Genomic DNA, 14,473 nt, shown 5'->3' with positions numbered 1-14,473 from the left:
TTCTCCTTTCTTTGGAGGCTCCTTTGAAGAAAATTTGCATCAATAAGCTTGTAAAGAAGGAGGATGAATATGAAGAGGAAAAACCAGAGCTCGAAGAACTGGATTGGTGGTCCAAGTACTATGAGTCCCTGAAGGAGCTGTATAACCAGGTAACCTTTTGTGATAGCTTTCAGCAGAGGGGAAAAGTAGCTGCACTGGCTTGAGGAGCATGCTTTCAACAGCACTGAGTGTCATAGGAGCCCTCCTGGCATGGATCTGCAGGAAGATGTGGGCTTTTGTGTGTCAAGCGCATTTGAGGTGTTCAGGTATCAAGCGTGCACCAGCTGGACTGATTTCAGCAGACAATGGGTGCTGACACATCCATGAGGCTAGGTGCCCAAGTGGTTTTGAGAATGCAACTGGAATTTTACTGAGGCACTCCTGAAAATGTGACATTGCTGATTTTAGCTGCGGTGCAGGGGCTTTCATGCTGCTTACTTTCTGTCCTGACTGTCTTCCCAGGATGTGCTATGGGAGCTGGTCTGCCCCAGATTTCTTTCCTTGCCCCGTGTCCCTTAAATCTCGACAACAAAAAAACCAGCAGGAGGATCTGGGGGAAGAGCAAAAGTCATTAAGGCACTCACTGGATACCATCCTGCAATGATGTTAATGCTAAATGATCTCAGGCTAGGTATTACTGACTCTCCTGGCTTGAAAGCTTTGACAGGCCTGTGCTTGGATGCAGACATCTTTGCTGTCAGGGAAGTGGGGTAACTGTTTGTGTTTCAGACACACAGTGATGAGGAAGATGTTGAGAATGATGACCTGAATGATGCAGGTGAGTCCTCTAGCAACATCCAACTTTTCTGTGGGGAAGAGTCAGGACTTGCACCATCCCAGAGGGTGCTGGGCTTGCGGGAATGATATGTGAGCAGGCAACAGCTTTGCAACAGTCAGCAAAAACAACACAAAAGGAAGCAGAGAGACTGGAAACATTGGCAAGGGCTAACAAAGGCTATTTCAACTTTAAACACCAAACTTTCCTCAGCAAAGTATGGAAAATTGTGCTGAAGCAAGTGCCTTCCTGAGTGAGCAAAAACCCGCAGAAAGATCAGCTGCAAGGCTCATGGGATTGGTAAGATGAGAGCAGGAAGCAAAGGTGGGGTGGAGAGGCAAAACTGTTCAGGAGCTGCACATGATTCTGTGCCCATGGGGTACTCACCTGGGCTAGAGGATTCACTTCAAGGTAACACAAAGACAGTAATAGCAAACAGGTGATCTAGAACAGTGTTAAAGCTGCAGGCTCAGGTTTGTGGAGGTGTAAGCAGTGACACACCTAGGAATGACCTGGGGAGGTGAGACAGTAAGTATAGAAATTATGTAAACCCTATTTCAGGAGAGGCTTTCCTTGCTGGGAAACCTGAGATGCTGTAGAGCCACCTGGTTAGACAGCAATGGCTCTGGTTACCCTGACGCAGTTCAGAGCCCTGGGCGAAAGCAAAAGCTATTGCTGGGGTTATTTTATGGACAGATACTTGAGATGATGGGAGAGGCCAGAGCATTTCTTAATCTCTTATTGCCATTTCTAGAAGGTGGGAATTTAAATGCATACTCCATAGATGTGGAAGCAGAAGATGAGATAGCAATTGAAGCTGAACCTGCTCGACCCAAGAGGAAGCTCATCGCCACCCTTCAGGTTGTTGGATTATTGGAGTGACAGATCTGGCCTTTTTCAACCCCGGCTCTTTGTCCTTGTTGTCCTCACCTCCCTGCACTGGAATTTAGACTGGGAGGAGAACCTGCAGTGTGCACTGGGCCCCCATTGTTGCTGGGCTTTGAAACAGCTAGCGAGACCTTGGAGCCAAGCTGGGATGTGTGTGCGTACGTGAGGAGGGACCTAGGGGGATAAGGGAAAATAATAGCACTCGGCACTGAATAATACAGGGGTAAGGTAGGACCAGATGAAATAGTTGAAGCGCAGAAAGGATGATCTTTCTGACTCTCCTCCCCTTTAAGATGGCAGGAAAAGGCCCAAAAATTACTTTGTACTTATTTCAGATCTACAACTCTGAGCTGGAAAGTGAGTTTGGTAATTTTGAAGACTGGCTGTGTATTTTCCCCCTTCATCGTGGCAAAGCAAGTGAGGATGAAGATGGAAACGAGGATGAACATTTTGTGGGGAAGTACAAGGTACTGTATCATTTGAATTACATATGTACTGCATGTGTAAGAAAATCCTTAGGAAAACCAAAGCCTTGGAGAGTGCATGTTTGTGCAAGGTGATGTGAGGCCACGGTGCAGCATGGCCAGGTACCGTTGGTACCTGTTGAAGCAGTTGTATACTGTAGTTCTTTGTTAGTTGATTTAGATTTTTTAGCTCTTGCAAAGAGAAAACATGAAGCATAAAGGACTTGTTTAAAAGAGGCACTATCTTCCCACCCAGGAGCTCTTGAAGTCTCTGAAATATCAACTACAGAAGTTGATTTAAGAAGGTCCCTAGAAAACCTTTGGTGCCCCTGCCTTTGGCAGTCCAAAGTGTGCCTGGAAATGTTCAGATTTTACAGCATTGGCAGTGGTCTGACAGCCTACAGCCTAACTTGCAAACAGGGACTACCTGGGCCATGTGGATGTGATAATGCCTTTGGAAAGGACTGTCTGCATGGGTCCATGGTATCTGTGGTCTGCATGGCTCTAGTCTTTCATTTTGGCAGGCGAAGCTGGTCTTGGTGGCTCCAATCCTGTCTGAGATACTATCTTTTGTATCTGATTGTTACTTGCAATGTCTTTTCTGCAGGGTTCCTTCTATGTCTACCCCACTGAGGAAGCTGGTGCGAAGCCCAAGGTCTCCCAGGGCGTTCCAAGAAACAGACCCATCAAGGTTCTTGTAAGAGTTTACATCATTAAGGTAAGTCTCTGGTGGTGGTGGTGGCAGTGATGTCCCTTCCTGTGGACCTCCGGCCATTCTCTGCTCAGTAAATATACACAGTGGCACCTGTGAAACACTCGATGCTGGCTTGAAGGCTCTGCCAGCCCAGAGGAAGTCAGCTGTGTCTTGTCCAGGGGGACCTTTCCATGCTGCATAGCTTCAGGAGGTGCTAAAAATCCAGATGTGTGTTTCTTGGCTCTGCTTACCTGCTTTGAGTCCATGGGCAAGCAGGTGGTCCGACAGCTGAAGACATCGGTAGCTTGTTGAGTGGGGATTTGTGTGCAAACGTGACTGTTTCTGTTCTGGGGCAGCTGCTGGAGGGACCTGAGCAGCAGGCTTGGATGGTCTCAGGCCTGTGCAGTGTTCCTTGTGCAGGTTGCTCTCTGCAGCTGACATATGGCAGTACCTCTTGTGTATTCTAGGCTACGAACCTGTCTCCAGCAGACCCCAATGGCAAGGCAGATCCCTACGTGGTGGTGACTGTGGGGCAGGAGCAGAAGGACACAAAGGAGCGATACATCCCAAAGCAGCTCAATCCTGTGTTTGGAGAGTATGCAGGAAGTTTTCATCTAGCAGGTTTAATAGGAATAGTACAAATCTGGGCTCAGGCTGTGGCCTAGCATCTGTGGTCTTCTGTTCCTTTCTGCTAGAGAATCTTGTGCTGTAACACAAAGGTCCCAGGCATGTCTTGTGCTTCCAGCTGACACAGGAGCCCTAAGTGTTTTGGGTTAGGAAGGGAGTACTCCCAAGGGCTTGATTAAGATAAAGTAGCGAGCCAAGCAGCAACAGAACATTAGGGAGCTTTTTCCCTAGCTCTAAGACCTCTATCCAAGGGCATACGTTCCTGGAAAAGTAACTAATTTATCTGAACAGGCACACTGAAAACTGCACACACTGGACTTACAGAGAACCAAACTCTATCTTTGAATTGTCAAATACAGTTGTTAAATGCATAGGATGATCCAAGCAGAGCATGTGTTTCATTTCCATCCTCTTTGCTGATTGTACTTTCCCCATTTGCTTCTGTCCAGAGTTGTGGAGCTGACAGTGTCCTTTCCCATGGAATCAGAACTCACTGTGGCAATATTTGACCATGATTTGGTTGGATCTGATGATCTGATTGGGGAGACCAAGATTGACCTGGAGAATCGATTCTACAGCAAGCACAGGGCCAACTGTGGAGTGGCTTCTCAGTATGACATGTAGGTACCGGTGTGACACTAGGGCCGCAAGACACGTTCTTCTCATGTACTGCTTGGGTGGGTAGCAGAGCACCTCCAGTTTTGCAGGACGGAGCTGGCATCCACAGTATCCTTTGAGCAGGTGCTCCACAGATTGACTACAAATTACATGGATAACTCCATCTCCTTTAGATTCCTACCAGCTTCCTGTGATAGCTCTCATTTCTACTGCAGACTTACATATTTTGTGTACAGTAGCAAAAAATTCTTCAATGCTTTCATGTTGGTGTTCTATGAGAAGAGCGCTCCCTTGACAATGATGTGATTTTGAGCTCTTTCAGGAATTAGGGCCATTTCTCTGGTAGCAGCTAATTCTGTGAGCAGCAAGATTCATGACATCTGTTTTTCTCTGGCCTCATTCAGTATCGATTCTCTGGTGTCGCTGGCCAGCTTTCTGTAAACTTCTCCTACCCTGCTACTGGAGAATAAGCTGTGTGCATGGAGTTGAGTCCCCAGCACTGCTAAAACCTCTCTCCCAAGCTGCGGCTGGAATTTCTCCTGTTACTACTCTGAAGCTAATGGTTCTGTGGGGTGCAAGCCTGGCTTGCTTTCGGGGAGGAGAAGTTTGTTAAGCTTTTCATTCATTAAGCTTTTGTGTCCCCGTGGTTTTCCCAGTGAAAATCTGAGCAGGGATTTGGTGGCATTGCCTGTGCTGTAGGGAAGGCAGGGCATTTCACAGCCTAGGAAAAAAACATGTCTAAGCTGAAGATGCTCTCGATGTTCTCCTTTCCATGCAGGAACAGCTACAACATGTGGCGAGATGCTTTCAAACCCACACAGATCTTGGATAGCTTATGCAAGAAAAATTTGCTCCCTGCACCAGAGTACAGACGGGAGGAGGTCAAAGTGGACAATAAAATATTCAAGGTCCCCCCAGAGGCTTTTCCTGAAGGTACAGAGGGCTTGGAGAACACAATGACTGCTCCCTGAAGCAGTTGTCTGTGCTCAGCAGTGCACATGCTGGTGAGAGGTCTGGGAACATACCAGCCTCTCTTCCCTGAAGTATCCAGTCCAGCTGCCCCCACTCTATGCCCTGCATGGCCCAGCTTTCTGGGTTACCATGGGAAGCATCCTCAGTGCTCAGTGGCCTGGTTTCAGTGATGTTGCCCTGGAAGACATGATCCAGGCCATCAGGTCCCAAAGTGGCTTCCTGGGCAGCGGGTGGAGCTAAGTAAACCCACTTGCACAGCAGTGATGTGCACAGGGGTTTGATGGCGTAGCTTATTCTGGTGGCTGATGCTGGCACAAAGCTCTAACTCCATCTGCTTGTGAGCACCAGGAGCAAGATACTGGCATCCTTTTTTAATTATTTTTTAGGGTGGGGGGTGTTCAGTCTCCTTTCCTGTTTTTGGCTGGCTTTGTCATTCAGGGATGCTTTCTGCTCTCTTGGCTTTGGGTGCATTGGGTGACTCCCCGTGGCTTCTCACGACTGTTGATTTTATCCTTGTGGGCAGCTTCTGCTTCTCCTTTGCCGTTTTTCTTTCCTCCTTACTGACGTTACAAACCCTGAGCCAGGGGCACAGATGTCCAAGAACACATCAACCTTTCATGCCCTCCACCAGCAGTGATTGAGTACTTCCCTGAGCACAGGTCTGTCCTGCTCAGCACATTCTCTCCAATGGCCAGCACCTGTGCAATCAAATCCAGCCTGGAGGAAAGGATGGAGCAGATGTGGCCCACCTGTGGATGGCTGGGCCCTACAAGGCAATGCTATGTAGCCTGTAGGAAGGATGATCCCCGTGCTTGACCTGCCCAGAGAGGGGACAGCTAAGTGTACAGCCAACTTCACCTTCTGTTCATTTCAGTGCTGCTGTTCCTCAGCTTTTTGCTGTCCTCTGTGGCTTATGTCATGAAGGGGAAAGAAATCTTGCTCGGGAGAGGGCAAGGAGCCTCCAAAAGCCCTTTTTAACCTTTTCTCAGGTCACTGGGTAGCTGAGAAGGGAGAAACAAGGTGCTTCTCTGGTGTTCCCCTGAAAGCTGGCTCTGGTTCAGATGTGGCTGTAGTTGGTGCCCCGTGAACATCTGCTGAGCTCAGGGACCACTTGAGATCGTTTTGGTCTCAGACTGATCCTGAAAGGGCAGGTGGTTTTCATAAACACAGGGGTGGGTCATTGTGTCCTCACCTGTTGGTTTCTGCTTTTCTCTCCAGCAGCAGGATTTGGTCTTGAGCTGCCTGGCTTTACTGTGCCAAATGAGTCAATTGCACAGACTGTTAACAGACAGCACAGCTTGTCACTGCCAAGTGGAGCACTTATAGGGCAAAACCTCTCATCTGGATCTGTTGGCACTACCACAGGGACATGGGGACTTAAACTGACTCAGAGGGTCACATCCTCCTCAGTGTCTCCTGCATCCTTTTCCCAGGGCCATAATAAATTCTTTTTTGTCCTTTTCCTCTTACTTCTCTTAGCTTGTTTGTCTTCCTGCCTACAGTTTTCCTCATCACTGCAACATATTGAACTCATTCCCTTCATCCTTTCTCTCCTGCTTCTCTCCATTTTGTTTTTCTGGTGAGGTGCTTGTTTGCCCAGTCCATCATCTTCTCTTACTTCTGTCTGTGACTAATGTCCTGACATGGCTCTTGCTGGCCAGATGCCTTCATCTTCTGCCTGGCTGTGTCCTGCTGCAGAGGCCTCTGTGAGGAACAGGAGAGGAGCGTCAGATGAGAACTGGTCAGTGGATGATGAACATAAGGCTTTGTACGTCCTGCAGCACTGGGAAGAGATGCCAGGGTACGGGTACAAGCTGGTACCAGAGCATGTGGAGATCCGATCCCTGTACAACCCGGAGAACCCTGGACTTGTGCAGGTAAGATGTGTTTCCTTGCCCGGCCTATACATTGCTCTGAGGAAAGACCTTCAGGCAGCTGATTCCCAGTCCCCTAGCTGATCCCTTGTTGTCCTTCCATTTCCTCATCATGGTATGAATCTCATGCGTTGTCCCTTCCTGGGTGGGCAACTGGAGCTGTGTCTGTGGGTGACTGGCCCTGCTATGAAGTATTGGCCGTGGGTGTCCTTTGCTCAGATCCACCCTCTGACCTCTCGCAGTGCTTCTGAACACCCCTTTCCTTAAGGGACCTCTGTCTATTGATGTTGTGGTCACAATGCTGCTGGCCCAGAGTCCTTCCCGTCTTCTCAGGCTGTGTAGCAGTGCTCTGATGAGGATGCTGTGTGGGTGGCAAGGGACCTGCTCTGCCTTCTAAGCCCTGCCACCATGCACCACGGTGGGTGAATGTCCTTGCCTATCCCTGCCTCTTCCTCTGCTTTGTCCCCTGTCATGGCTGCTTTTGCACCCCTGCGAGAGCCCTGTTCTCCCTGCTGGCTGGAGGAGAAACATTCATCCTCCATTTTATGCAGTGCAGCAATCTGAACTTGACCATTTCAGCGTCCTGCACTTGAACATCTCCTGTTCCCTCAGATACCAGAGGTCTGTAACAAAGCAGAGCTCCGCAGTCACTCTGGCTTTGTTCGGCACTGGAAATGCACATGGGGAGGGGAGAGTAAGACTCATCACTTCTTAGTATTCTTGATTATGCTGAAGCATTGCATCATCATGTGCTTGTTAAGAGCGAGGAACATGTTGGCTTCTGTTTGAAACTGATTTAGTTGAGCTGAAATGTTTTTTCTTGGGAGCAGAGTGGGGAGGGAAATAAGCAATTTCTGATAGTTTTAATTTTTGCCCTGTCTAAAATGCAGTCACATGTCACTTTGAAGTGCTGGGGGTGGAGAGAGACAAGCGGTGTTTTTTTGTTGAGAGCTTCCCTTGCAGGACCAAGCCCTTGTTCCTTGAAGAGCTGGAGGGTGGTCTCCTTTGAAGTCTCTCTGCTGTCTTACCTCAATAGGGCTCCTTGCACATGTGGATTGACATGTTTCCAAATGATGTCCCCGCACCGCCGCCTGTCAACATCAAGCCACGACTGCCTGTCAGGTAGCACCCATAGGAGCGGGGCTGGTGCTGGTGAGCCTGCATGGAGGGTCACTGTCCCTTGCCATGCCTGTGGGGATATGCCACAGAGCCCTGCACAGGCTGATGGTCTGTGGTAGCCTGGCTGCAGCCTTCCTGTCTGCTTCAGCTCTGCCCATGGGATGGTCTCTTTGGTGGGGTGTAAGTGCTTCAGCTACGCAAGTGTATGTGGGGGGCAGGGTTAATCTCTTTTAAGTCTGGACATGAAGGTGATAGAAACCCAGCTCAGAGCTACTCATCTAGCTTTATTTTGGCTGGTGGGCAGATGTCCTCTGGGTGCCTGCAGAAGTGAAGTTGAAGGAGGATATCTGCTGTTTTCAGTGATCTTATGGGGCTGTTGAGAGGGAGGCTCCAGATTCTTCTCAGCAGTGCACGTGGAAGGACAAGAGATAATGGGCACAAATTGCAGCAAGGGAGATTCCAGCTGGATGTAAGGAAAAACAAATTTCAATGAGTATGAAGCTACCTGGGATAGGAACAGAGTGACCCAGAGAGGTGTTGGGATATCCACCATTGGAAAAACTTGAAATTCAGGCAGACAAGGCCCTGAGCAATCTGAGCTACTATGAAGTTAGAGCAAGAGGTTGGAGCAGGGACTGCAGACGTCCCTTCCTGCCTAAGCCTTTCTGTGCTCCTATGGCTAAGTGGTGCTGTGTGGGTTTCCCACATACCAGGGATCTGCTTTGCAAAAGCTGCCTGTTGTGACTGTGGGATGTGTATTGGGTCTGGCTGAGCCCCATAGCAGTCCTCACAGTGCTGTGCTTGTATTGGAAACTAGGAAGGTGCTGATAACACACCAGTGCTTTGACTGCTGCCAAGGAGGGCTTGCACGGCATGAGGGCTGTCTCTCCAACCTTCCCCCCTGACCCCAGCAGGCTGGGGGCGGGCAAGGTCCTGGGAGGGGACATAGCCAGGACAACTGACCCAAAGTGACCAAGGGGCTATTCCATACCATATGACATCTGCTCGGATGTAAAAGCAGAGGAAGGGGGGCATTTGTTATTTATGGTGTTGGTCTTCTGGAGCAACTGCTATGCGTACTAAAGCTTCCCAGGAAGTGGCCAAACATTGCGTGCTGATGGGAAGCAGAGAATTACTTCTTGTTTTCCTTTGCTTCCATGTGTGCAACTTTTGGTATTGCTTCATTAAATTGCCTTTATCTTGACCCACAAGTTCTCTTATCACTTCCTCCTTCTGCTGAGGAGGGGAGTGATAGAGCGGCTTGGTGGGCATCTGGCACCCAGCCAAGGTCAACCCACCTTGTAGGGTTGTAGCCCCTCAGAGAGGGCTTTGTGCATGGCAGTGAGAGTGCTGGGCTGTGCTTGGCCAAAGGAGCCCTGGCAGGAGACCACAGTGCTAGGAGGGTTCAAGTCCTGCTGCTCTGCCACTATGGGCTTGACCTGTCCTCCCAGGCACTGGGGGCAAGAGCATGTGTCCTACTCACCCCTGTGTCCTTCCCACAGCTATGAGCTGCGTGTCATTATCTGGAACACAGACGATGTGATCCTCGATGATGTCAACCCAGTGACAGGAGAGCCTTCCAGTGACATCTACGTGAAAAGGTCTGATGGGAGCCAGAGGGAGGCCAGAGCCTGGCTGTCCTGCCCCACACCCTCAATACCTTCTCTGAACCTCTTCTCTTCCCTGCCTCAGCATGAGGTGCCCCACTCCAGTCCCCTGCATGGACTGCTGTACCCCCAAAGATGTTGGTCAGTTGTTGGTCTGGTTTGGCTCTTTGACTCTTCCTTTCCTGCTACCCCATGGCATTCAACCCCTCCTGCCTTCTGCTGTGCCTTTGGGGCTGGCCGACAGGGGTAGGAGATAACTGAGTTTTTCCTGCAGCTGGATAAAGGGTCTTGACCACAACAAGCAGGAGACAGATGTTCACTTTAACTCCTTGACCGGGGAGGGCAATTTCAACTGGAGGTTCATCTTCCGCTTCAACTATCTCCCGACTGAGAAGGAGATCACCTACAAGAAGAAGGACTCTGTCTTCTCCATGGAGGAGTCAGAGTTTCGGGAACCGGCTGTTCTGGTCCTCCAGGTCTGGGATTACGACAGAATTTCAGCTAATGACTTTCTAGGTATGGTGTGACCTGCCCGAAGTGGGGTGACCTGTCCCTCACCTTGCTAGAGTAGTACAGCATTTCCTCCAGGGCCCAGCTCTCTGAGAACAGTTTACCAGGAGCATCAGATCAAAGTCTTCAGCTCAGCAGTCACCTGGCCTGGTTTTTCACATGGGAGATATAGGCAGAGCCTGGAGATGCATACCTCTCCTACACAGACACATTGAGTTTGCATACTTGTGCCAGGGCCTTGGTGTCCTTTTTCAGGGCCTGACACACTGCAGGACTTCCAGGTTCTGCTTCCTCACAACCTTTCTGGTAAACGTGCTCATTTTCCCTGATCTCAGTTAGACCTGCAGATCTCAAAGACTTGGTCTAAGAGCAGCTTTCCTCAGGTGTTTACCTTGTGAGCACAGGGACTGGCAACCTTTGTGAGACCATGTGCTGGGCATGCAGCAGGGCCTGGTGACAAAGCTGGGCTGGTGGTGATTCTACCCACACTATGCTAGCACAAATGGTACTGCTTCTCTCCTGCTTCTGCCATCCCTGAGTTTGTACTGAACAACTCTGTTCAGTTGTCCCTCCCTTCTCCAAACTTTGGCCTCCCCATTAAAAAGCAGCCCCTTTTCCCTGCTGTCTGTTGGGCAGGATAAAATTCTCTTTATTCATCAACATTCTGTGGTGTATTTAAAGGGCTTTACCTCCATGAGGCACTGCCAATGGTGATTAGTTCAGCCTTGCTGCTCAGGCACTGAAGAAAGCATTAGACAGCAATCCCAGCGATTCCTGGCACGTACAATCCCATGAACCTCTAGGCAAGAAGGGGCTTCTGCAGTCTTTTTGCAACTTCCTGCTCCAAGTAGGGCTAGATGTAATGTAGGTCAGGTTCCTCAGGGCCTTGTCTGAGTGATTTTTGAGTATCTCCAAGGATGGAGGTTCCAGCACCCTTTTGGGCCCCTTTTTCTGGCTGCACCATTCTCATAATTCTCAGGTTTTTTAACTTGCAGCAGCTTACGTCTGTTGCTTTGCATGCCTTCATCATCCACTTCTGAGAAGAGTCTAGCTCCGTCTACTCGATAGCTTCCTTTACGCTGTGGGAGATGCAGTAAGATCTCTCCCTTGACCTCTCTTCTCTGGGCTGAACATGCATGGGTCTCAACCCGACCTGCTATGGAACATACTCTAGCCTCAACCATCTCAGCCAATGGACTCTCTGTAGTTAGCTGACACCTTTCTTGTGTTAAGGGCCCCAAACTGGACACTATGCAGATACATCCTCACCAGAGCTGAGCAGAGGAGAACACCCACACTCCTTGGTTGCTGGCTATGCTTTTGCCAACACAGACCAGTACATGGCAAGACTGATGTGTTGCAAGGGCTCAGTGCCAAAGTGTCCTCCTTCCAAGGAGGACAGGGGCGTAAGGCCAAGCAGGGAAATAAACCAACGCTGTTTCAGGTGTAAGAGAGACTTGAAACCTTTAAAAGAGTTCCCCAGATTTTACAGTTTTTAATTGACATTTACGGGAATGAGTTGGGAAGAGGAGCTTGGGCATGTGAGGAAAGAAGGGTGGGACACGGTAAAGGCATGAAGATAACTCACTGTACCACACACAAACCGAACTGGCAACGTCAGAGATGAGACAAGGTCTGTGGCTTGTGCTTCTTGTCTCTAACTCTTGGGCTAGTCTTTTCTTATGCTGAGCTTCAGGTTCTCCACCTGTAAATGTGCAGGACTCTGTTAGATCATTGCAGCAGCTGGGACCTATTGGCTGAGACAGAAAGTCAAATGGTGTATGGGGCTGACCTCAGGATCTTGCCATGAGCTGTCCTCTTCACTGTGCCTGCAGGCTCCATCGAGCTGAAGCTGCATGACATGGTGCGAGCAGCCAAGAGCTCAGAGCATTGCACCATCAAGATGGCCAAGGACAATGCAATACCTCGCTTCTCCATCTTCCGAAACAAGCGCATGAGGGGCTGGTGGCCCTTCATCAAGCTCCAAGATCCAGAGGATGAAGAGAGAGAGGAAAGGGAGGACAAGCAGAAGAAGAAGAAGAAGAAAAAGGGGAGCCGCTCAGTCAAACCAGAGGACATGGAGTTCACAGACTCCAGTGGCAACAAGTACCTCCTGACGGTAAGGCAGGGTGCCGGCACAGGTGGGCAGAGAGCCAGTGTTCTGCCTCTGCCTTAACGTGAGAACCTGTCTGGCATGTACATAACCTACAGATGCAGCAATGACCCAGCTAGCTGGCCAGGACTTTGTGCAAGGTCCTGCAGACTTGTCCCTTCTGCAAACCTAGCACTTCATCTACCCACAAGTGTCAGTTGCAGTGGCGTGCGGGGGTGTTCAACTTCATGCCTTCCTCTGAGCTTCCTATAGAGCAGTGCTCAGTGAGAGGAGCAAAGCAAAAAGCACATGGCTCCCCATCAGCCAGACAGGACAGCAGCAAAAGCTTGTCCAAGGGTCTCTGCCTACCTCAGACGGGCAGGTGCCAACTGTTCCAGGGCAGACTGGCTGCTGCTGACCTTGCTAGTGGACCGCTGTTTGCCCCCAGGGGTAAGTTTTTTGCTCAGTGCCAGACTGGGAGACTGCCAAGAAATCCATATGCGGGGGGGTGCATTACAGTACAGTGCCTTGGTTGCAAAACAGTTTCTGGCCAGTCCAATTTCTGCTGCCTGTGAAGTGAGTGAGACTGTAGCTAATGCCTGGAGAGAAAAGTTAATTGCTCTGAGCATCTTTAAGTGGAACTGGGAGAAAAATACCCAGTCTTGGCAGGGTGTGTGGTTAGCACACTGGTCTGCGAAGCAACATGTGCAGCTGTGGCTCAGACATGTTCCCCCTCCAGGGTAAGGTGGAAGCAGAGTTCCAGCTGCTGACTGTGGAGGAGGCTGAGAAGAGTCCTGTTGGTTTGGGACGAAAAGAGCCTGAACCCCTGGAAAAGCCCAAGTGAGTATGTGTGTTACATGGATGGGCCGTGCTGTGTTTTCAGCAGCTGTTTGCATGGGGACAGGGAGCAGCTTCTGCTTGTCAGGAAGCTGAGAGCAATCAGTGAGGCCCTTGGTGGTGGGAATCTATGGGACTGGGGCTGCCAGGGCTTCCCAGAGCTTCAGTAGGTCTGGCAGGACTTGTGGCTGCAGCAGCTGGGCCAGGGCTGATCTCGGTGCTGAAGGCAGCTATGCTGTAACATTGCTTGTTCAAAAAGGGCAGCTCTGGTTCAACCACATGAACGCAATGCGTTGGCCACATGGATGCAGAACAGCTCTGCGGGGCCATCTTGAGGCTCAGGTCCTGTTTCCAGCACTTGCAACAGGCACTGTAATTATTGCAGCCCCTAGGCTGATCTTGCCTGGAAGTGGCAGGAAGAGCTGCGGACCCATGAGGGTGGCAGGGCACCAGCACAGAGGGGCCAGTGTGCTGCTCTGTGGATTGAGCCTGTGCTTGTCTGTTCTTCCTTTCCTGTTCCAGCCGGCCAAAAACTTCTTTCAACTGGTTTGTGAATCCCATGAAGACCTTTGTGTTCTTTATCTGGAAGCGGTACAAGAAATACATCATTGTGCTATTTATTGTCGCTGTTCTGACTATCTTCCTGGTTCTTTTGGTCTACACCATGCCTGGATACATCAGTGAGAAGATCATCAATGGATAAATGCTCTCCAGCACAGGACTACTCAAAGGCGGGGGTGATTATTTCAGGAATTGAGACTGGACCACAAAGTTTAAGGAAATCCTACAGGTGTAGAGGCAACCTTCAGCATGAGAGACTTGCAGAAGCGTTTGGGGAGTCGTGTTTCATGCTAAGTACCCATGAAATGCTAATAAATCAAGTAATCGACCTATTAAATAAGGCAACCTCCTTGAAGGACAGTCACAGCTTTGGGAAAAAATTTCTTCATTGTGGGACTGCCATGGGAGGGTGGGGAAAATGGGGTCTGCTGAGTCCGTCCCAACAGACCTGGCAGCTGAAACCAGTTCTTGCCATTGAGAGTGGTTCTGGCAGAGATGGGGACATCAAGGCATCCATGCCCCAGCTAGGCAACACTTGGAACTTCCCAGGCCTTTGCCTGAAGACCTCAAAACACATTGTACAGGGGGAAGCCAGGTATGGTGGAAGCTCCTGGTGGAGGTAGGACCTGGAATACCTTTGAATGGGGCTCCCCTGGGAGAAGGATGGCCGAGCCAAGGTAGCCATGAGCTTCCTGCCTTGCCAAAAGCACGGGAAAAGCTCTTTGAGTTGAAGTTGGCTCTGGATGTGGTAGCACACCCTGAGACATGGGCTTCCTAGTTGTCACTCCTTACAAGT

The 14,473-nt window shown here is 49.9% G+C and overlaps 1 protein-coding gene across 2 annotated transcripts in view; it reads left to right on the top strand.

Moving 5' to 3' along the window:
- LOC308070816 (fer-1-like protein 4) overlaps nt 1-14,037 on the top strand; it is a 40,524-nt gene extending 26,487 nt beyond the window's left edge. The window contains exons 32-46 of one of the 2 annotated variants that reach the window (XM_080405391.1): nt 18-149; nt 769-817; nt 1,569-1,675; nt 2,038-2,169; nt 2,774-2,884; nt 3,328-3,455; nt 3,937-4,107; nt 4,884-5,038; nt 6,776-6,954; nt 7,988-8,073; nt 9,573-9,818; nt 9,952-10,193; nt 12,023-12,306; nt 13,019-13,119; nt 13,639-14,037. In XM_080405391.1, coding sequence (XP_080261517.1) covers nt 18-149; nt 769-817; nt 1,569-1,675; nt 2,038-2,169; nt 2,774-2,884; nt 3,328-3,455; nt 3,937-4,107; nt 4,884-5,038; nt 6,776-6,954; nt 7,988-8,073; nt 9,573-9,818; nt 9,952-10,193; nt 12,023-12,306; nt 13,019-13,119; nt 13,639-13,819 — 2,304 coding nt within the window. In that variant the 3' untranslated portion in view covers nt 13,820-14,037. The remainder of the gene's footprint in view (nt 1-17; nt 150-768; nt 818-1,568; nt 1,676-2,037; nt 2,170-2,773; nt 2,885-3,327; nt 3,456-3,936; nt 4,108-4,883; nt 5,039-6,775; nt 6,955-7,987; nt 8,074-9,572; nt 9,819-9,951; nt 10,194-12,022; nt 12,307-13,018; nt 13,120-13,638) is intronic. The other variant, XM_080405392.1, reaches the window with a different exon arrangement.
- The last annotated feature ends 436 nt before the right edge of the window (nt 14,038-14,473 follow it).

Source organism: Falco punctatus (genome assembly GCF_963210335.1).
Source record: "Falco punctatus genome assembly, chromosome: 10".
NCBI lineage: Eukaryota > Metazoa > Chordata > Aves > Falconiformes > Falconidae > Falco > Falco punctatus.
This window is presented reverse-complemented; position numbering and strand designations above follow the sequence as displayed.